This window comes from Myotis nattereri (genome assembly GCF_964212035.1).
Source record: "Myotis nattereri genome assembly, chromosome: 15".
Taxonomy (NCBI): domain Eukaryota; kingdom Metazoa; phylum Chordata; class Mammalia; order Chiroptera; family Vespertilionidae; genus Myotis; species Myotis nattereri.
The window spans coordinates 51,019,195-51,042,196 of record NC_138090.1 but is presented as its reverse complement, the minus strand read 5'-3'; the positions used below and the strand labels follow the sequence as shown (position 1 = coordinate 51,042,196).

At 51.5% G+C, this 23,002-nt stretch overlaps 2 protein-coding genes across 3 annotated transcripts; one reads left to right on the top strand and one right to left on the bottom strand.

Moving 5' to 3' along the window:
* Window positions 1–1,301: 1,301 nt before the first annotated feature.
* On the bottom strand, window positions 1,302–5,806 carry LOC308530354 (cytoplasmic tRNA 2-thiolation protein 1). Its single transcript, XM_081106948.1, has 3 exons — window positions 5,770–5,806; window positions 3,625–4,173; window positions 1,302–1,991 (listed from the first exon to the last, which is right to left on the bottom strand). The coding sequence occupies exons 2-3, from the start codon at window positions 4,130–4,132 to the stop codon at window positions 1,435–1,437; spliced, it is 1,065 nt and encodes a 354-aa protein (XP_080963074.1). The 5' UTR covers window positions 4,133–4,173; window positions 5,770–5,806; the 3' UTR covers window positions 1,302–1,434.
* A 271-nt stretch (window positions 5,807–6,077) lies between these two features.
* LOC308530352 (beta-1,4-galactosyltransferase 3-like) lies at window positions 6,078–14,074 on the top strand. 2 transcript variants are annotated; one of them, XM_081106945.1, is made up of 7 exons: window positions 6,078–6,408; window positions 8,965–9,245; window positions 10,192–10,427; window positions 11,773–11,960; window positions 12,456–12,578; window positions 12,759–12,863; window positions 12,943–14,074. In XM_081106945.1, exons 1-7 carry the CDS (start codon window positions 6,122–6,124, stop codon window positions 13,094–13,096), a joined length of 1,374 nt encoding a protein of 457 aa, XP_080963071.1. In that variant the 5' UTR covers window positions 6,078–6,121; the 3' UTR covers window positions 13,097–14,074. The 2 variants fall into 2 exon arrangements, with proteins under 2 accessions (XP_080963071.1, XP_080963072.1); XM_081106946.1 differs by lacking the exon at window positions 6,078–6,408 and adding an exon at window positions 6,553–6,728.
* The last annotated feature ends 8,928 nt before the right edge of the window (window positions 14,075–23,002 follow it).

The following is a 23,002-nucleotide window of genomic DNA, read 5'->3' as shown; positions in this document are numbered from 1 at the left end:
GTGGAGGGAAGGGAAAAGGGAGAGAGGGAGGGGAAGAGAGAGAGACATCCATGTGAGAGAGACCCATGGATTGGTTGGTTGCCTCCCCCATGTGCCCCAACCAGGGCCGGGGATAGAGCAATTGACCCACAACCCTTCAGTCCATGGGCCGATGCCCTCACCACTGAGCCAAACTGGCCACGGCCCTTCATTTCCTATTCACAGCACTCATCATCAGACCTCAGAGTACACATGTACTTCTCTGTTGTCTCTCTCCCATAGACTGTAAGCTCCACAAGTGAGAGGTTTGTCTTTCATTTTTATTTATATTTTTACCGCCCCTGTATACATTAGGGGCTCAGTAAATGTTGGATGAATGATGCTGTGCTATCTGGAGGGGAGGGATTTTTGGTCTCTGCCCTCAAAGCTCAGTCCAATTAGGAAAAATGAGACCCAGAGGATGAATGGCCACAGGTGAGGGCCAGCCCAGGGGGTGGGGTGTGGGCGGGGTGGATGACTCTGAGGCTCCCAGGTGGACCCTGGAGGATTTGCACAGGAAGATGGGAAAGTGAGGGTATTCTGACCAGGGACCAGCCCAGCAAAGCTTGGAGGTGGGACTAAATTACCAAGCCCCACCCCCTACCCGACCTCCATGCCCCCTAAGGCAGGAAGCTTCTGGGCCTCACATCTGTGTGGACCTTGGGCCAGCAACCCTGACCACCAGAGCTCCCTGGCGGCCAAACCTTAATGTGAACGTAGGCACCATTCATGAAGCCCTTTATCCAATCTTCACAGCATTGCTCTGAGTCCATTTTCAGAGGAGGCAACCGAAGCCCAGAGTCGTTAAGTCACGGACCCAGGCGCACTCAGCTTTGCCTCCGGAAGCTGAGGTCTGGGGAGCCCACCCAGCTGCTCCCCACCCATCACCGACACCAGGAGGGATTCAGGGGTGAGGGGGTGGGGAGCACTTCCACCATCTTGAAGCCCAGTTCCTCGCTCTCCAGTCTGGGGATCTCAGGCCACAGCTAATGAGATTATGCAAATGAATGAAGGGGGCGGGGCCTGCAGGGTGCGCAGGGCTCAGAGAAGCACCCTGATTACTGAGCCGTGTGCCTGTCAAGTCAGGCGGCTTTATTTACCCCTCTACAGACAAACAGGAAACGCCTGCGCACAGTAGGTGCTCAGGAAGGGCTGGGGCTGTCTGAGAACCTGTCAGAGGTAGGAAAAGCCCCACCCCACCCCACCCCTACCCCACCCCCAATTCCCACTGGCTCAGGAGTGGAAAGTTGTTCAGCCCCCTCCCCCCTCAGACCCTGGAGCCCAGGCCCGCAGCTCCTGCAGGGTCAGAGGTAACCGGTCCCCCAACCAGAAGCCCTGGGCAAAGGTCACTCGGGTTTATTCACAGTGTCATTTACAGGCGCTCCTTGGTCGGGTCCCAGTAGAGAACTGGGGTCCCTAGAAGGTGGGGACAGCGGGAACGGCTTCGCGGGCTGGGGGCTGGACCTGCTCCCGCTCCTGCGGAGGCCCCGCCGCCGGCCCCACCTCGTCCCGCCCCCGGCGGCCCTGGCCGATGGCCAGGCGGGGCCGGCCGCGGTCCAGGCCGTCCAGGAGGGCGCAGGCCTGGCAGAGCGCGCGGCTGGCCAGCGCCCCGCAGCGGGAGCAGGCGCCGGCGGGCGGGGGCCGGGCGGCCGGGGCCAGCGCCAGGCGCTCGGCCGAGTGCACCAGGTCCAGCGCCGCCGACGGCCGCGCCGCCTCCAGCAGCTTGAGCAGGTGGCGCGCGTGGCCGCGGAAGGCCTCGGGCGCGTACACGCACTCCTCGGAGAAGTAGTCCAGGCGGCGGAAGTGCGCGTACAGCACCACCTCCTTCTGCGAGGCCAGCTGCAGCGGGCGGCAGCGCGGCAGGGCGCCCCCCTCGCCCGGGGAGCCCAGGCCCCCGCCCCGGGCCAGCCGGCCCGCGTCGCCCCGCAGGAAGTTCATGAGCACCGTCTCCGCCATGTCGTCCGCGTTGTGGCCTGGGGGAGAGACGGGGAGCCGGTCAGAGAGGGCGCAGGGGCGCTGCTGGTCCTGGGGACCCGGGGGCGCAGGGGGTGGGGGGCAGAAGGTGGACACAGTGAGAAAGGGAGAGGACAGGCCGCCATGGAGCCACCTGGGGCGCCCTCACTGTCACCCACCTCCCGGGCCGGGCAGGCCCTGTGCTGGATGCGCCCAGACGGAGGGAGTAACAGTACTTTCAGCTGCAGATGTCATTCCAGCCTCAGCGTCAAGTGCACTCGGGCCGCGCAGCGAAAGCCAAAGGGCACTTTATGGAGACTCTCCGCAGGCTGCTGACACGGTGCCCCTGGGGCTGCAGATCGCGGAGAAAGTGACTGCACGACAGTCACCAGAAACTTTAAGCTAAACGCCTACTGACTGCATTTTGTCATCTTGGGCTTTTCTATACAGTGAAACCCGGGTCTTCTTCGGGCGTCTCCATCGGCCCACATCCTCTCCGCAGGGCGTTTGGATGGGCTGTTTCCTTGGCTCAGAACACCTCTCCCAACCTCGATTCGTCCTTCACCTGGTTACCCACGCAGCCTTCAGGCCTCTGCTCACTCCGAAACGCTCCCTTAATCCCCACCTTTCTCCCTCCTCTAGGTCCCCCTGTTGCAAACTCACAAAGCGTACTTTTCCTTAGCAGCGCCTCTCAGGCTGTAATTATGTTATGTGAGAGCCGGGCAGGAGCAGGCTGACTTGTGCATCATAACCGCAAACCTCTGTATCAGGGTCACTGCTTCTCGGCCTCTGGTCTAAGTGCTTCACACATAACGCACCTAACGCTCAGCATCTCCGGGACCCAGGCGTTATTAATATCCCCAATTTACAAGAGGGAACCGAGGCTAGGCGCTCAGCTAGAGGCTACATGGCCTGCATCTGGCGCACAGTAAATGGTCAATAATTACTTGCTGAAGGGATGACTGGGAGGGGGTAAGAGAGAATGAGAGAGGCAAACCGAGAGAGAAAAGAAGTTAAAAAAGACATAGTTGCATTGCAGACTACAGATGGGAGACACCCCTGCACACTCCTTTTGTGAGGGGAAACCTATAGAATGTCATTTTTATTATTGTTATTTTAAAATATGTTTTTATTGATTTCAGAGAGGAAGGGAGAGGGAGAGAAAGATAGAAACATCCATGATGAGAGAGAATCATTGATCGGCTCCCTCCTGCACGCCCCCTACTGGGGATTGAGCCCACAACCCAGGCCTGTGCCCTTGACCGGAATCGAACCCAGGACCCTTCAGTCCGCAGGCCAACACTCTATCTACTGAGCCAAACCAGCCAGGGCTAGAATGTCATTTTTAAAATGCAGAGAACCACGGCCCTAGGCCCTAAGGGGACCCCTCCAGCCCTCTATCTGCCACTGTGTGTGCACCAAGGTGATGGCAGTGGCTCAAAAACTCGCCACGCCTGCCCTGCCCCCCTGCAGGGGCGCGCACATACCAGGCCCCTGAGCCTTTGGGGGGCACGCACAGCCCTTTTACTGAGCTCCTCCCGGGTCGCCTTTTCACTTCCCGGGCATGCGCCTCCGCCCCTGTCAGTCCCGCCCTCACCTGCGCATGCGCCCCTTCCTCCCACAGCGTCCCTCCTGCCGCGCGCATGCGCTCACCCGTCACGACGTGCGTGGCTCCCACGAGGCGCGCCCCTTCCTCCAGCGCCCGCCGCCGCAGCACCCCGCAGAAGGTGCAGCAGGAGCGGCTGCGGCCCGAGCCGGCCGTGCTGCGGGCCACGGCGTCCATCGTCCAGCCCCCGAACAGGTCGGCGTAGGCCACGACGGTGAGCGGCAGCTCCCAGCGCGCCGCCTGGCGCCGCACGGCCGCCAGCGCCGCGTCCCGGTAGCCGCCGATGCCCTCGTCCACGGCCACCAGCCGCAGCGAGATGCCCAGGCGCGGCGCCAGCTCGCGCAGCACGTGCGCCAGCACCGTGGAGTCCTTGCCGCCCGAGGCCCCCACGGCCACCACGGCGCCGGGCGGCAGCAGGCGGCCCGCGACCACCGTGTGCAGCACCTCGGCCTCGAAGGCGGCGCAGAAGCAGGTGCCGCACAGCGCTTGGCCGGAGCGCGGGCGGCGGAGGGCGGCGCGGGCCTTGTGGCAGGAGGCGCACTGCGGGGCGGGCATCGCGGGGTCCGGGCGGGTGCGAGGGGTCCGCGTCTCCTGGACTAGAAGAGAAGGGAGGCGGGTTACGGGTGGAACCGGGTTGCGGGGTTGTTGCCTCCAGGGAGGCTGCCTGGGTAGCGCCCAGAGTAAACCCAGTGCCTGGAACACTTCCCTCAGGGCGGTGCAGGCCAAGCACCTTCAAATCTCAGATGAAGCTTTCACTCATTCATCCATCCATCTCTCCATCCATTCATCCATCCATCCATCCATCCATCCATCCATTCATCCATCCATTCATTCAATAAATACCAACTCAGTGGATCCTGGGCACTGGGTTCACCGCAGAGAACAGACAGGAAAGGTTGCAGGAACTCAGTTCTAGTGGAGGAACCAACAGACGGATAAGCAGAAATAACCTCCATACTTTAAAAATAATGAGGAGTGACATGAAGGGATTGTCATGTGAGAGGAAGCCAGGAGGACAAGAAGGAGTCAGGCATTTGATCAGGATGGAAGAATGTTCCAGAGTTAATAACAAATGCAAAGGACCTGAAGGGTCCGGCCTGTCTGTGTGCAGTTGGTTGGAGGGTGTGTTGTGGCTGAACAGGAGCGGGTCAGGGCCCTGGAGATTGTCACGATGAGAAGCTTGGATTTTCTCTGAATGAGATAGGGACCATTGGATGGTTTTAAGCTGTAGAGTGATTATATATTTATATGTAATATTTTTAAATAGATTTCAGAGAAGGAGGGGGAGAGTTAGAAACATCAATGGTGAGAGAGAATAGTTGATGGGCTGCCTCCTGCACGCCCCCTGCTGGGGATGGAGCCCATACATGGGCACAGGTCCTGCCGGGAATCTAACTGACCTCCTGGTTCATAGGTCAACGCCCAACCACTGAACCACGCAGGCCAGCTGGAGTGATTTATATTTTAACAAGATCCCTCAGGCTGCTGTGTGTGAAGACAGGGTGGAGAGGGGCCAGCCCGGATCAGAGAGGAGCCTCCTGCAATGATCCAGGTGGGCAACCATGGTGGCTCAGAGCAGAGGGGAGACAGTGCAAGTAGAGAGAAGTGGTCGGCTTCTGGATCTCTTCTGGAAATAGAGCAGATGGGACTCACAAGACATGGTTGGGGGAGAGAAGTGGATGAGAGACACACAGGACTCGGGGCAAGTCCAAGGGTTTTGGCTTGAACAATTGGAAGGACCATTTAGTAGGTAAGATGTGAGGGATGGGGAAGAATGGGGAAAAACTGTGAGAGGGTTAGGTTTAAGGCAGAGAATCTGGACTCTCATTTGACCATAGGAGAGTTGAGGTCCTTTGCTCTGCAGTCTTTCTTGAACCCTGGGCTGGGTCTGGCGCCTCCTCTAGGCTCAAACAGCCGCCTTGATCGCCCCCTAGGCCAGCCCCGATACCTCTTGGCGGTTAGGGGACCGAGGAGCGTGCGCTTGCACCGCACCCAGCTTGGGTGGTGGGAACGAGGAGCCAGACCCAGCTGCTGAGTCTAAAGCGGGTCGCCGGGAGACAGGCATTGGGGGATCACGGAGAGGAGAGCGATCTCTGCAGGTATGGCTACCAGAATGCGTGGGAGACAAACATGGAGAACACCAGCTTCTACGTGGCAGAGAAACAAAGGGCCGAGTCCAGCCCGCCACTCACCTGAGCAGAACCCGCGCTGGTAGGTCCAGGCTCCCAGAAAAAGCGGAAGTGGGTAAACAGACTACGACTCCCAGAAGGCTTTCAGGTCTACCCGCCTACGACTCCCAGGTGCCCGCGGTAGGAAGCGCGGGCTTTTCTCGGACAGACTACAACTCCCTGTGAGCTTCGCGCGCTGACGTCACGCGCCCCGCCCACCGGCTTCAGAAGGCTGGGGGCCGCTCAGATCCACTTTGCGCCTGCGCCGGGAGCTGGAGCGGCGCCTGGTTTCTCTGTTCTGTTGCGCGCGGTGTACTGTGCAGTTTATTCCGAAGATGGAGAGGATATTTTTCAGATTTCGTGCTTTCTTGGGAGTATGATAGAATTTGCGGTTGGGGAGGCTGCGGGGTGGGGGAGAAATGGGTGGGTTGCGAAAGGCAGAGGTAGCGCTGGCGCTGGACAGGTTCCGAGGGGACACTGGGTGCGCATCTCCGCGGGGTGGCGGTTGGGTGCGTGCGGGGAGCGGGTAGGGTCCGGTTCTCTCCACGAGCTGCGGGCTCGGGGCGTGGATCCCGTTAGCGGTGATGCGCGGGTGTGGTCCGTAACCAATGCGCCCGCCTTCTGCCTGGTGGCGTTGAAAGCAGAGCTCGGGATGGAGGACAGGTGAGACCCGTGAAACGGAGGGTTCCCGGGGGCACAAGCCCCCCAAACAATAACAAAACAGCGGAGGGCCTCCCCAGACCCAAGCCCCCTCTCCTGTGTGTTATTGTCTGAGTTCCTCTTGTGTCTAACCCATGAGGCCCTTGATCGGGAAGATTGAGAGTGACGGGTGATGGGGGGCTCCTGTTGTAAGGCTTAAACCCTGGTCGTTAGACTCATTCATTTGTTCATTCCCTGAGGCTTCCTTCGTGCCAGGCCCGTCTTGTGAGACACGGCTGCACCCGGACTGGTTGGGGAGATCGGGATGATAAAGCCCAGAGGTTGTAAGTGCTGCTAACGAGGACTTGGGGGGCGGGGGGGGGGGGGGAGACGGTGGAAGTGGGGGAGCAGCACTGACTGAGCAGTCCGCCTGTGCCAGACACCGCTCGGCACTTCCCACGCACCATCTCAGATTCCTCCGCTGTAAAGTGGGGATGACGATAATAGTACCCACTCCGTGAGTTAACCGGGAAAGTTACTCTGTATTGACCGAACAGTAAGCTTTCATTATCTTCATCTCATTTAATTCTCATAATCCGGGAAGGCTTCCTTTTCCGGGCCTGGCGTTGCTATTCAGTGTGTTGCCCACTGGCCACACATGGCTAATGGGTATTTGGACGGCAGCTAGTCTGAATTGGGCTGTAATGTAAGTGCAAAATACGTCCCAGGTTAGAAGGTTTTATGTGAGGAAAGGATGTAAAATCCCTCACTAGTTTTATCTTGATGGCATGTTGAAACAATATTTATTATGTGTTGGGTTAGTGTCACATTAAAATGAATGGTGCCCGTTTATTTTTACTTTATAAATGAGGCCAATAGAAAATTTAAAATTAACAGCCATGATCTATTCGGCCCTGCTCCAGACCACAGTCTCAGCAAATAGTAGCATCACCCGGCCACCCTCCCCTTTTCACTTATAGGTTTTTATCACTCTCTGAAGTTACCTATTTTCTTGCTTGTCTTTTCCATCAGAAAGTAGGTTTCATGGAGGCAGAGGTTTTTGTTGATTTTGTTTCTGGTTGTTTCCTTGGTTCACACCATAATGCCTGGATGCTTAGTAACTATAGATGGGTAAATAAGTGGGTGCTCAACTTTTTTTTATGGGTGATGATGGGGGCCTACAGATGGGTCATGCCCAAGGTCTACCCTCTCATGGCTCCCAGGGAGAGAAACTAGGTACATATCATTCCAGTTCTGGTGACCAGAGCTGTGACAGCAGAGATACCAGGGACCAGGAGAGCCCAGAGTGTAGATGAGAATAAAGGACTTAGACAAGCCAGCACCGGTTTGGCTCAGTGGATAGAGCGTCAGCCTGCGGACTGAAAGGTCCCAGGTTCGATTCCGGTCAAGGGCATGTACCTTGGTTGCGGGCACATCCCCAGTAGGGAGTGTGCAGGAGGCAGCTGAATTGATGTTTCTCTCTCATCGATGTTTCTAACTCTCTATCCCTCTCCCTTTCTCTCTGTAAAAAATCAATAAAATATATTTTTTTTTAAAAAAGGACTTAGACAAGACAAGGAGCATTTGTGCTGGCTCTTGAAGGATGAGTAGGAGTCTGTCAGGTGGAGAAGAGATTTGCATTCATTCATTCATTCCTCCATCCATCCAATCATCATCCACTTCCTGGGGCCTCCTGTGCTGAGAAATGCTGAGGACCCAGAGATGAGTCCGTCCTGAACCAGCTCTCCTCAAGCCCCTAGTCTGATGGGGAGGTTGACATGGACAGTCACAATCCACAATGATCAGAGTGGGTGGAGGGCATACTGAGGCTGTGGAAGCCCCTAGTGGCAACTTGGTGCTTGTGGCATGAAAGGGAAGGGCACCCAGAATGAGCAGGAGCAGGGCTGGTCCCTTCTATGCAAAATGCTGGAGATAGCTCTAGCAGGTTTGGCTCAGTGGATAGAGCGTCGGACTGTGGACTGAAGGGTCCCAGGTTCGATTCCCGTCAAGGACATGCCTGGGTTGCAGGCTGGATCCCCAGTAGAGGGCGTGCAGGAGGCAGCCAATCAATGATTCTCTCTCATCATTGATGTTTCTATCTCTCCCACTCTCTTCCTCTCTGAAATAAATAAAAACATATTTTAAAAATGTTGGAGATAAGAGAGAACCTGGACCATTCCTGGAATAACGTTGAGTTCCTGCCGCACCCTGACAGAAGCACATTGCCTGTCTTGGCACGATGAGCCTGATCCAGGAATAAGCCTCATTTTACAGACAAGGACGTCAAGTGTCAGGGAGGTTGAGCTGCCCGGCCAAGGGAGCAGTCCGGCTGGCACCCAGTGTGACCAAAGTGTTGAACCAGGCTGACGAGACGAGGCTGCAGACGTTCACAAGACAGGTGTTCCGCACAGATGATGTGGCCTTGAATGGCCTTGGGAAGTGTCTCACTCTGGTCTCCCCTCTGGGGAGTGTGCAAAGCCCGTCGGGGAGGAATGGCTGCAGGAGCCTGGGCCTGAGACCCATGGTGCAAAAGTGAGGGGTTTGCCAAATGGGAGGAATGACCTTCTGCTTTTTTCCCAGAATGGAACAGCAGAGGGGACTCCTGTTATTCCTTCTGGGCTTACAGCTGCTGCTAATGGGGGCATTACTCTGCCCAAACCACCACCGCCATGGCTTCACCTCCTCCTTGCGCTTCCTCACACAAGACAAGCCGGAGGTGGGAGAAGAGCTGCCCTTTGTGGTCCGGGTCTCCTCTCCAGGAATCCCTCGCCAGGATGTGTACTCAAACATCAGCCAGATCCACCAAGTGTACATCAGAAGGGAGGATTTGCCCAACTGCCCCATTGTCTCACCCTACATCAGTAAGCTTGTGGGAGGCCTCCTATGCCCCCACCCCCACTTCGGGCTTTGGGGAGCTGGCTTAAGGGGGTGGCGGTCAGAACCTGGAAGCAGAAGCTGTGGGAATGGGAGCTGGGGGTGATGGGGAGAGAGTTGGTTCTCTATTAGTGAATCATAAGGAATCACCCCAAGACTTAGTGTCTTTAAACATTCATTGACTCTCAAAGTTTATGAGGGTGAGGAGTATTGGGAAGGGCTCAGCTGAGTAGTGGTCCATGTTTTTTTTTCCTTCTTAATATTTTTTCCATTGCTTTTTAGAGAGAGTGGAAGGGAGGGAGGGAGGGAGACAGAAAAAGAGAGAGAGAGAGAGAGAGAGAGAGAGAGAGAGAGAGAGAGAGAGAGATCCTCTGCCTAGGATGGTGGGGGGTGGGGATCCAAGAAAAGTTTCCCAGGGGAGGTAACCTTTACATTGTATCTTTCTGGACAAGTGTGGGTTTTCCAGCTCCACAGTGGGAATAAGAAGGGGTTCTAGGCAGGAGAACAGGACTTGAAAAAGTGAGAAGGATGGGCCTGGCAGGAGAGAGAGAGACTTTGATTGATTGCCCCCTGCACACGCCCTGACTGGAACTAAGAATCAAACCTATGATCCATGTACATGCCCTTGACCTGGAATTGAACCCGTGACCCTTCGGTGTGTGGGCCAGTGCTCTAACCATTGAGAAGCTCTGGCCAGGGCCACAAGGCCTTCTTATAAGGACACCAGCCATTGGCTTCAGGGCCAAACCTAATCCAGTAGAACCACGTTTTAACCAATTGTGTCTGTGAGGACCCCATTTCCAAATAAGGTCACATTCTGAAGTTCTGGGTGGATAGGAAATTTGGGGGTGGGGAATGATTCAACCCAGTAAAACTGGGGTGTGGGGTTTCTGGGGTAGGTTCCTGATCATCTCTAGGGTCTCTCTCTCTTAGGTGGCCCCTTGAAGGTGATGATCCCAGAGAACTTGACAATGGAGCAAGTGGTGGAAAAGAACCCACTGGTGGAGCTGGGAGGCCAATACCAGCCACCCAACTGCTGGACACGGCACCACACAGCAATAGTGGTACCCTACTATGGGCAAGCCCAGCACCTGCAGCACCTGCTCTTCCACCTGCACCCCTTCCTGCAGCGCCAGCAACTGCATTATGCCATCTATGTGGTGAATCAGGTGTGACAGGAATGGGGAGGATCAAGGGCAAGAGGGCAGAGGGCTTTTAGCATGAGTTTGAACAATCAGAGCTGAAGTTGTCGCTGTGAGCTGAGAGTGTCTGGGTCACAGAATATCTGGGGGGCTGGATTTATGAGTACAGATCTTGAATGGGGGAAATTAGAGCCAAGGACTATAGGTTTGGTCTTAACTAGTTGAGTTTGGGATCAGCTTGAATGGCTGCCTGTGGGAAAGGCTCAGTCCGATTCATGAAGTCGAGGCCTCTCTGAGACCGGGGCTGACCAGATTGGGCAATAAAGGGGTGAATTAAAGGGGTTTGGGGTCAGTTAGATGCTTGTTTGAAACCTGGTCTTGTCCATTACTACATGTATTATCTGAGTGTGGGACCATGTGTCCATCCATCCATCCATCCATCCATCCATCCATCCCACTGTTATCGAATAACTATGTATAATAAACTTGGGGAACTTACCTCTTTGCCATGGTTTTCTCCCCATGAGACAAAAATGATAACACCTGCATTATTGGGTCGTGGGAAAAACTAATCGACTTAGTGAATGTATAGCAGTGAGGCCAAAGCCTGGCATAGTAGGCTCTCAATAAATGATATGATGATAATGGTAGTGATTTTGATGATGGTAATGATTGTTTTGATGGTGATGATTCTGGTAATTATGGTGACAATTAAGATGCTGTTGCTAACAATGGTGACGATGATGGTGACAGTGGTGATAGTGATAATTGTGTTCATGGTGATGATGATGGTGATGCTAATAGTGATAATGGAGTTAATGTGATTATGTTGAGGTAATGAAGATAGTGGTGATGGTAATGATGATGGACATGATGATAATAAGTGATGATGTAACAATTAAGGTGGCGGTGATAAAGATGATGATGATGATGATGATGATGATGATGATGATAGAGGAAGAAGAAGAGGAGGAGAGGCAAATCCTGTCATGGTTCCTGGGCATCAGACCCAGTCATTGTCTGGTCAGAACAGAAACAGACCCAGTGGTCCCTGATTACTCCTAAACTCCGCCTCCCTCAGATGACCTCTTGAAAGTGATGATCCTTGTGAACCTTGAAGATGGCTGAGGAGGGAGAGCCGAGAGGCTGAAGTTACTGACTCTGCCTAGGATGGTGGGGGGTGGGGATCCAAGAAAAGTGTCCCAGGGGAAGTAACCTTTACATTATACCTTTCTGGACAAGTTTGGGTTTTCCAGCTCCACAGTGGGAATAAGAAGGGGTTCCAGGCAGGAGAACAGGACTTGAATAGGTGAGAAGGATGGGCCTGGCAGGTGAGAGAACACTACTGCACTGAGCATCTCTGTCCACCCAGGTGAACAACACCGCCTTCAACCGGGGCAAGCTTCGCAATGTGGGGTTCTGGGAGGCCATGCAAGAAGAGGGCTGGGACTGCGTCTTCTTCCACGATGTGAACCTACTCCCAGAGGACAACCGCAACCTCTACATCTGTGACATCTTCCCTGCCCACGTGTCTGTGGCCATCGACAAGTTCAACTACAAGTAGGTGGAGGGAGGGGGACTGTGGGCCAGGCCCTGCTCTTCCCTGAATCGTGCCCTGTTCATATGTAAGATCCAGACCCTGATCCCTGGGGTTGAGGCAGGGAGGGGACGACGGGGCTTGAGCAAAGACCTCATAGACAGTGAAGAACCTTCCTCGTGGATGTGGATGCCAAGTAGGGATGGAATTGGTTATTAATAAGGGAGTCAGGATGCACCTAATAAAGTGGTAGGCAAACAGGTTTTTAACCGAGGTCAGAGGATGGGAATGAGTGATAGGAGGGGCCAAGTAGGGGTCAGGAAGGGGGCCATCATTGGGGTCACAAGATGGGCTTGTCAGATGATTCAGGGAGTGGGTATGGGTCGGAGGAGAGGTTATCACAGGGGTGAGTGGAGAAGGGCTAACCCAGAAATTAACCTTGGAGATCCTGGCCAGGAAAGGATCAGGGCCTATTACCTGAACAACTTTGTGTTTCCAACTCTCTCTGCCATCTCTAGGCTGCCCTACCGAGGCTACCTTGGAGGGGTGTTCGCCCTGCGTCCAGTTCACTACCTCAAGATAAATGGCTTTCCCAACACGTACTGGGACTGGGATCGTGAGGACAATGACATCGCTGCCAGGTGGGGAGGCCTTGCTCTAGGGAGCCTGGCACAGGGCTGCAGATTCCCCCGTGGTGTGGGAACTACAGGCTGCCCTAGACTGAGGGGAGCATGGGCCACCCTGGCCCGAGAGGCTGTGCTGTGGCCTGGGGAACCTATCAGAGGAGACAGGCATTTAGCCTCTGCCCTCTTCCCTCCAAGGCTGGAACTAAATGGGATGCTCCTCTCACGACCCCATCTGCTCTTTGGCCGCTACCACATGCTGGAGGGGGGGCTGGACCCCAGCCATGAGCAGAGTCCCAAGAGGTGAGTCAGGGTTGGAATGGGGTGGCTGTTTCTGGGTCATCCCTGAGCCCTGGGCTCACATGGCTATTGCTCCCCCCAGCCCTGGCTTCCTGGCCGAGATCCAAAGCAGGTGGCAACAAGACGGTGCTCACTCACTGGGCTACACGCTGCTCTCCAAGGAGCTGCAGCCTCTCTACACCAACCTCACCGTGGACATCACCGTCCCAGCCCCAGCAGCCCCAGTGCCAAGCTGAGGGTTATCTGGAGGCTGGAACAGAGTCCCCAAGATGGGCTGCTGGGAAGCCCTCTGACCTGCCTCACCTGGTTTCTTATTAAAGGAGAGTTTATTTTACTTGATTCTTCTCTCTGACATCCCTAATCCTCCATCCATCCATCCATCCATCCATGCATTGTCCCACTCAGATTCACCAAGCGCTGGTTCTCCCCACACAGTTCCAAGTGCTTAACACACACACACACACACACACACACACACACACACTTCTCATGCAAACTCATGGGGTAAGCACTATTATAATCTTCCTCTTGAAAACCAGGGCAGATGAATTAAATGACTTGCCCAGTTGATGTAGAATTAAATACAGGAACCTGGATCCTGGGCCTGTCCACTTAAAGATGATGCTATTCTGCTTTGTGTAGTGAACTGAAAAAAATGGGAGCGGGGGGGAGAATGAATAAAAAAATGTGAGGATGGTTGGATAAATTATAGCATGTCCACATGATAGAATACCATGCAGATATTGGATAGCTGTATTGTGTGAAAAGAACAAGTACACATGTGTATGGTATGATTTGGTATTTATAAAACAGGAAAGAGTTCCTATGTTGATGTATGATTATGAGCATACTAATGAGTGTATGTGGATAACAAATGTTGGCAAACTTCTGTAAAGGGCCAGAGAGTATATATTTTTGGCTTGTAGATAACATGGTCATTAACACAATTAACTCTGCCACTGGAGTACAAAAGCAGCCACAGACAATAAACAAGTGAATATGAATGTGTTCCAATAAAACTTTATTTTAAAAAACAGATGGCAAAGCAGATTTAGCTGATGGCCAGTTTGCTGACTCCTGGTGTGTATGTTTAGGAGCCTGTATAAACATATGAAAGAGTCCATAACCAGTCCATACACTGGTTATCTATGAGAGGCTCATCACTTCTTTCTGAACCTGGTGATATTTAAATCACTGTTCAAGATATTCAATATAAAATATCAGAATTGTGTGGAAAAACTTATCTGTAACTCTCCAATGCAGCTTAACAATGTTGCTTAAAAAAAAAATGTCCAATTGATTTCCAAATCCAAGCATATATTTATATCTACTATCCCCATTTTTTCCTGCTCCTTTGTTTAATTTAAAGTTGCTTCATGGACCAGTTACAACTGCTAAGCCCATAAAATTGCCTTCCAATGTCACTGTACTTCTAAGGTGACACCACTTTTTCTGACCTTCAAAAGCAGTCATTCACTATGCCCCCTATTTTGATACTTATATTTTGAATAGCTTTCCATTAAATAGACATGAGGACTTCTGTGAGGATCAAATGAGATGAGGCACGTGAAAATGCTTCACAAACATTTGGTTAAATTGTAAAATGTGTGTACCTGGCTATAAAGCAAGTCATCTTCCTGGGCTGAAGAAACTCCAAGGAGGCTAGTTGCTAGGGAGAGGAAGCCAGGTGTTGCTCTGTGATGTCATTACCCGGCGCCCACAGCAAACGTTTCTGGGCTGGGCTAGGCTGTGGGCCATATTTTGTGCCATGGGGTCTTGGCATCATTGGCTGTGATTTGGTGGAGTGTCGCTCTGGGGTGGTGGCAGGACCTGTGTCCCACTTGGGGGAAGCCGAGTGTTGGTTTGTTGGCGCCAGGTCTGTGGTGCCGTTTATTTTTAAATGGCCAATGTGCATCATGGCAGCTCCTGCATTCAGCATCTTCCCCCTGGTGGTCAGTGCACGTCATAGCTACTGGTCGGATGGACACTTAGCCTTTTATATATATAGATAGATTATATCTATCTATCTATCTATCTATCTATATCTATATCTATATCTATATGTCTATATAGTAGGTATTCATGAATAGATGAAAACAATGAAATAGAGGATGAATAATAAAACTATTCAGTACATTTTAAAATTGATAGTATGTGGCCATGATGATAATGTCACTGAAATAGCTATATTTTTGCATAACTGTATTTTGTACCAAAATATTTTTCATTTAAAAAGTAACAAAATCTCAATATTTGTGGTAATAAAATCTTCAATAACCTAATATGCGAATTGTCCCCTTGACCAGGAGTTCGACCAGGGGGTTGTACCCGCCAACCGCCCAGGGCCCCTCGCCCTGGCTGGCCCCACCTCCAATCAGCCTGTGGCCCCTGCCCCCAGCTGACCTCACCCTGATGGTCCCCTCCCACTCCAATCTGGGGTGGGGCTGGACAGCCAACCTCCCACATCTCCTCCCAGAAGCCAGCCTAGCCCAATCTGCTCTGATTGGGGCAGCTGGCCAGATCCCAACCATGCATGAATTTGGTATTATGTGTTCAACGCCCCAAGTCAAGTCTCCTTCCATCACCATTTATCTCCCCCCTATACCCTCTTCTGCCTCCCCCCACCCTATAATCATTATTGTACCCATTGTGTGGATAAGGAACCTGAGACCGAATTGTGTTACATAATTTGCCTTAAGGTCACTCAGTCTGCAAAGGGACTCAATCCTGTGACTGCCTCATTCTAAACTGAACAAAGTTGCCACTATCCAGTGTGGTCCCCTACAAGGACAGGGTCCCTCAAAACATCCTTTTGGACCTCCAGAAACCCCCAATGACCAGACCACAGGACTACCAGAAGGTCAAGAAGTGCCTCCCAGCCACTGACATAGGCTCCTGAAATCATTACTACTTTCATCGCCAATAAATGTGTCTCAGAGAGTGTGGTTTCCAAAGGGCCTGAAATAACTCCCAACATGGGATTCCAAATAACGCCCCCAATGGGAACCATCACCTATCTGCTCAGCTGCCAATCACTGACCCTTACCCTGTCCACAGACACAGCAAGGAGAAATCAACACTGACCCCTACCATCCATCCCCGAAAGGACCCCAACACTCAGTGCCAGAGAGCAATGCAGTCAGCTGGTTCCCATATGCTACCCTTAGCACCCCGCTCTACCCATTTCATTAGGTCCCCAATCACTGCCCCCCAGCGGAGTGTGTCACAGTGTGACCCTCAGAATCCTCCAATCCCAGAGGCTCCCGCTCCCCATCAATCACTGCCTCCTTCAGCGCCTCACTTCCCCATATGTCCTCAAGTAACACCGACTTAAGGCCCCTTAAGTTGCACCTCAAATGATCAAGTTTTATGGGACAATATAAAATCTGATCATTAAAGTACACTTGGAATTTGTTACCAAAAAAATACGTATATCCATACAGAAAATACACAAGGAATGAAAATTAACGAGCCAATCTTCCAACTTCAATTCGAAACCCCCTCTGACCGCAAAGAATTCCCACTGCTAACCTTCCACAGCACCTCCGGGTCCCTCAAGCAACCGATGGTTAGATGCAGTTGGTGACGTCAGCAAAAATGTTCTAGTGAGCATGCGCACAGTTCACCCCAAGCCGGAAGTGGGTGAACTGTGAACCGGAAGTTGGTGACCTGTAAACCGGAAGTGGGTGGACTGTGCACACGCTCACTAGACCGTTTGAAGCCACAGCCTGCCAATGGTCATCATGGAGAATTACGGTGTCTCTCCATCCCGTGGTTCATTTTCTTTCTGGGACTGTCTGGGTGAACGACATGGCCGAGCCCATTGGGATTATGACACTGAAGGCCGCCATTTTCCAAGAACTTTCATTCCATACAGCCAAAGTCCTGGGGTAGTCCTCCCACGTTGGCAGGAGACCTATTAAAAAACCGGGATATATTCATTTCTAGGAGAAACTGGCATTGTATATTATGAAAAAATACCTTTTCTCTGTATTGTCACACTGACGTAAGGCTCCGCCCTCAGAATCCAGGAATCCTGCCCCTTCTTCTCTCCCACCACTCTTTGCACAGAGAAGCTAATAGGGACGTGTTGGGAGCCCAATGGGTGTTGAGCTTGGCAGAACTCCCCTCCATCGCCAGCTTCCATTGCGGGGCAGCTGCAGGACCGAGGCTCTGAGCTTGGCTCTCCAGGGTCCTGCTCGCTCTAGCAAGGAGGTTGTTGTCAATCTCACACACCAAACACAGGGATTGGCCCTCATCCACTGCCCTGCAGGTGGGAGAAGAACATGGTAGAGACAAGGAAAAGGGGAGGCAAGGAAGCACAGAGATTCTGCAGCTGACTGCCAGGGGTTGAAGCCAGATGTTCACGTTTCGGCAAGTTAGTTAACCAATCTGTACTTCAATTTTCTGTTTCATAAGGTTGTGAGGATGGAATAATTAAACAAATGATCTCGTGCAAAATGTTTAAACAGCCCTCATTGGTTTGGCTCAGTGGTTAGAGCGTCACCCTTGGACTGAAGGGTTTCTGCTTGGATTCCCATCTAGGTCACAAACCTCGGTTGCAGACTTGATCCTGCACCCCCACTTGGGGCGCCTGCGGGAAGCAACCAATCAATGTGTCTCTCTCAGATCAATGTTTCTCTCTGTGTGTCTCTTCCCTCTCCCTTCCATTCTCAAACCCCATTGGAAAAAATATCCTCCGTGAGGATTAACCAAAAAAATAAATATTTAAGCAATGCTATTACATAATTAGAATGAGCTGTTACATGAGAAAAATAAGATGTATTCTATTTCACCTATTCAACAAGTATTTGTTAGGATTCTATGATGTGCTCAGGGAAAAAAATTACTTATGGTCAATGTTTGCGAAAGTGTGAAGATTTCAACATTTCCCCTCCAAAACCATTAGTAAATGCTTTGACATTCAGTTTGTTCTTTTTTGAATCATCATGTCATCATTCTTGTTGATTTTGTTATAGTAATAGGTCTAACTCTTCTGGATCCTTCCAAATACATGGCGTTGGCAAATTTTCCAAACATCACTTTTCATCCTTGATCTCATGAAATCTCTTGAGAAAGGTGCAACGTTACCTGTTATTCTTTGCACTGTATTCATATTGCATTGTAGGAGGTTTTCATCATTGGACAGAGAGACTGAGATAGATATCTTTAATATTATAATTTATCATAAGAAATACAATACAAAATATTTAGTCTTCATCCCTGTTCCTGGCAGAGCTCCCCAAATCCTTGGAATTTCCCAAGTGATGTAAGCTATAAATGTGTCTTCTTAAAAAGTTGATGGAGTGACTTTGGGAAAGCACCTAAGGGTGGGGGCTGGTTGCCTGGGGAGCGAACTATGTGATTAGAGGGTTGGAACTTTCAGTCCCACACCACCTCTCCCCCAACTCTGAGAGGTGAGCAGCTGGAGGTAGAATCAGTTGACAATGGCAGTGATGCAATCAATCATGTCTATGTTATGAAGCCTCCGTAAAAACTCAAAAGGACAGGGTTTGGATAGTTTCCAGGCTGGTGAACATGGGGAGATTGGGGAGCGTGGTGCACCGGATTGGAAAGAGCATGGAAGTCCTGCGCCCTTTGCCCATACCTTGCCCTATGCATCTCTTTCATCTGGCTGTTTCTGAGTCTTACCACATTCCCTGGCTCAGGAAGCTCATATAATCAGAAGGGAATTTGTGGCTTCATGTAACACAAGCCAGATGGTTTTCAGTGAGGCAGCTTAGCTGGCCCGGAGTCTACTGTGTCAAGAGGATGAGGAAGGGGGCTGTCATGGTCTCAATGGATGGAGTCTCGGAGGGTGAGGAGCTGGATGACCTGAGAAAAGGCTGAATCTTCAGGACCTGATACAAGAGCCCATGAGACTATAAAATCTGAGAAAGAAGAGGTGTGAGGAGGAGGCAGAGGAGGGGTTTGGGGTAGTGAGAGCAGCAGATGGTAAGGCTATCTTGGTCCTCTCTGGGAGAGGAAAACCACATCACAAAGGCAGAGCTTGTGGGGAAACCCAAGGAGGGTGTGTGTGTGTGTGTGTGTGTGTGTGAGGCAGGCTCTTCACTGAACCTATGGATGAAAAAGGGGCCACATATTAAACCTGACAAGCTCAGGGGTGGCGTGTGTAGTGGCCTTACAAACTCAGAGACCTAATGTAACCACATAGGATGGTCTGAAATGGAAACTTCTTAACTAAAAAGGAGTCATGGTGGGTAGTCATGTCCTAGCAGATATCTTCCTTGACAAAGGTTCATCTTTACCTTAAGTAAGTGTGTCTATTGTCTTTTTGCATCTGCAATAGCAGACCTTTGGAATGTCAGAGTAATCCCCCCTTTTCGAGACCCCTCAGAGCACAATCTCTCACCAGAGCAGGAGACCATGAAACCCTCATTGTTACCTTGTTGCCCCAATACCATCTCCATGTGCTGGAAATGTTAATCATTAACTACCTATACCCGCCAATGCAAAGGAAGTATTTGTCTCTTCATTTTATTCATCATCCAATCTCAGAGAATTCCCCACTTTGCTTTCTCCCGCCTCCCTAATTTACCACCAATGAGTTTCGTGTAACCCTTTTTCATACCTCCTTCTTTGATGGTAACGTATAAACTACAAAACTGCCATTCTCTGGAGCATTTTCTCAATCCGTTGAGCTTTTGCTCCTTGACAATTATCATCAATTTGGCTCAAATAAACTCATAAACATTCTAACAGGTTTGGACGTTTCCTACGCGACCCTCCAAACTCTGATCTGTTGAATATTGGCCTTTGTTTTGAAGCATTTGGCACACGAACCTTCGGCCCATGACAAGAGGAGTTTGGGAGCTTTGGCCAGCGCTTCACAAGGCTTCCTACCTGGGCTGAGGATGAGCATGGACAGGAGGATTTGGTCCCAGGTGAGTCCCCTGCGTGGAGAAGGGTCTCCAGGAGGTGGTGTCTGTGTGGGGAAGTGAAAGCAACAGCACTCCCTTGTGAAGTGTCCTTGGGGTGAAGTGGCTTAACCTTCACTTCCCCTGCAGTGGTTTTGGGTGTTCCTGTCGGAGAGGAGCATTTGAGGCAAAACCCACAAATAGATGCAAGATGTCTAGCAGGACGGGCTAATCAGATTGTGTCAAGGAATTGTGAATAGGCCCTCCGGTCTCAGAGATATCATGCCTGCTACTACTGCTGTCCTTGCGATGGGAAGGTGAGTGGGCTGGGGCAGAGGAGGGTGGGGAACGTCTGAAGCTAAATGTCCCAGAGATAAATGTGGGGCTCTCCACAGTGTCCCTGGAGGACCATGTAGGGTATGAGCTGCAGACACCAGGGCCCATCACCATGCAGGAAGGCTTGCATGTCCTGGTGCCCTGTCCCTTCTCTTACCTTCAGATGGAACCACTCGGACCCACTTTCCATATTCTGTTTCCTGGAAGGGGCCAACAACCAAACCAACCAGGTCAGCAGCTGCAACAGAGGACCCTGGGCTGCTTCCATAACCTCAGGGACTCCCCAGACCAACAACTGCTCCCTGAACATCAGAGATGCCAGGAGGGAAGAGGGCAGGGTGTACTCATTTTGGTTGGAGAGGGTGATGCTGGGTGGCTCCCGGGGAGGCCAAGGGAGGCCTCAACCTGATACTGGGGTCCAGGTTCTTGTCACAGCCCAAGGAAGGGTTTGAGAGCATGACAGAAGGATTTAGCAAAGCACAGTAAATTTATGAAAGCCATAGTATGCTTTGCACTCGAGAAGTGAGAGATGGCGACCTCTGAGAATGGAACACATCAACGGGGTCTGTGTGGAAGGTTTTTAGTAAATGTGGGCAAGGGGGGTGGATAGGGTCATGGTCTGAAGCTGGTGTGGTGACTGCTGAAGGCAGCTCGTCCTTGTCCCTCCTTTTCAGATAGCAATTTCCTTTCTCTTTCCTTCTTTTCTTTTCTTTTCTTTTCTTTTCTTTTCTTTTCTTTTCTTTTCTTTTCTTTTCTTTCTTTCTTTCTTTCTTTCTTTCTTTCTTTCTTTCTTTTTTTCTTCTTCTTCTTCTTCTTCTTCTTCTTCTTCTTCTCTCTCTCTCTCTCTCTCTCTCTCTCTCTCTCTCTCTTCTCAATTACAGGAAATTTGGGAAAGGGAAGTGGGGAACAGGTCAGTGAAGATCACGTCTTTGATGTCTGGCCAAGACGGAAAAGGGGAGGGGTAGAGCTTGAGGCCTTCGTTCCCTGTTCTAAATTTCCTGCCTCAAGGGCACCTGTTGTGAAGTTTAGTTTCAAGTATAAGACTCGATTTCTGAATGTAACGGTTAGGACAGGGCCCCTGCTTATAGTGTAGGGGCAGGGATCAAAGTGAGAGTAAATATGCCCAGAAGCCGAGACTCAGAGGGGAGGGATTTTGGGGGCTGGTGCAGAGGCCACTTCCAGAGTCACACCTTGGAGTCCCCTCTCCGTGTCTTGGGTTTCTTCCTCTGTCCTTCCCAGCCCTCACGCAGACACCTGACATTCAACCACGGCACCTCTAGAATCTGGCCAACCTGGGACCCTGATCTGCTCCGTGCCAGCAGCCTGTAACTGGAGGAAGCCCCTGGCCTTCTTCTGGATACGGGACACCCTTATCTCCTTGGGTCCTGGATCAGCTCACGTGTCAGAGGTCACCATCATCCTGTAGTAGAAAGTCAGATAGGCACGAGCAGAGTGGGGACGATAGGCCAGCTGCAGAGGGTCACCAGGACGGAGAGCCCCAGGTGCCTAGCAATGGGCAAAACTTCAAGCCCTCACATGACCGCTCCCTTGAGTACTAGCCCCATAGATGACATCTAGGCTTCATCTGTGTTTCAACTTCAGGCCCAGAAAGGCAGAAAAACCAGGGAGAGCAAAGCCATGGCTGACCTCAGGAGCAGCTGCATTGAGGCCCTCCCCTGAGTCCTCCAGAGAAAAGCCATCAGGATGGAAAACAAAGCCCCCAGCACACTCTTTCTCTACCAGCACACCCGTGCCTTCCTCCTGCCCCTCTTTCCCCAGGGTTCCCACTCTCTCCTGAGCACAAGGTGCGTTTTCCTTGCCCCTCTCTTTCTCTGAAGCTCCCAGGGCCACTCTTTTGCCTCTGCAACTTGTTTCCCGAGCCCACTTCTTCTGCGGCTCACTTCTTCTACCTCTATGTCTCCCTAAATACATTCCTTCTTATCATTTGAGTCTTGGCTCTGAATTCTTCTCTTAGCCAGAACCCATGAACTGAGTTTGCTGAACGGAGGTCTAACACCTGGGGCCGTTTTTTGCTGACAACAATCCCATAGCCCCTGGCACCATGACACCAATGTCACCTACCCATTGACCTTACTGAGGTCCCATGTGACCACAGAAATAACCATTCAGCTCATTGCCTCCTATGAGTCTGGGCCACAACTTCTGGGTTTTTGTGAGTAATAACAAGAGAGTCAGGGCCTGAGGCAAATGGAATTGAGGACTGGATTCCGACAGGGATAGGGGGCCAAGGGGACGCTAAAATGGAAACTAACTTCAAAACTGAAGAGGATGCTTCTGAATTGAGATGCTCCACAGAACCTGACCATCGGTGTCTTCTGTGGAAATAATACAGGCAGGAGAGACCTTCTCCTTTGCAATGCTGTGATGGACATGGACAACAGGGGGATGGGAGCATGAGTGTGCGGGGGGTGGGGGGGTGGGGAGGTTGGGGGTTAGTGGGGGGGATGAGGACAGATTTGTAATACCTTAACTAATAAAAAAACAAAAACAAAAATAAAATAAAATTAGTCTGAACATTCAAACAGTGCTTAATAAAAAAAAAAAATCTTATGGAGACTTTGCATCCTCACTTCTATGGACCACTTGGAGGGATCTTTTGTTTTGGCAGCTGACTTCTTAAACTTCTCAGCTCCCTCCCCAAGGGCCACATTCAAAGATCAGACGTTGCCTTTGAAGACCCCTCTTGATCCTATCTCTTCACCCAGCCTCACCTCTTTAGTTGACAATCCTTTCACTTTATTTTCCCCTGGCATTTTATTTGCATGGTCTCATATAGTCAAAGGGTTCAAAAGAGCATGTCGTAGAATGTACCTCTGCTCCTCACCCCAGTTGCAGGCTCAATCCCCCGTGTGGGGCATGTAGGAGACAGCCATCAATGATTCTCTCTCATCATTGATGTTTCTATCT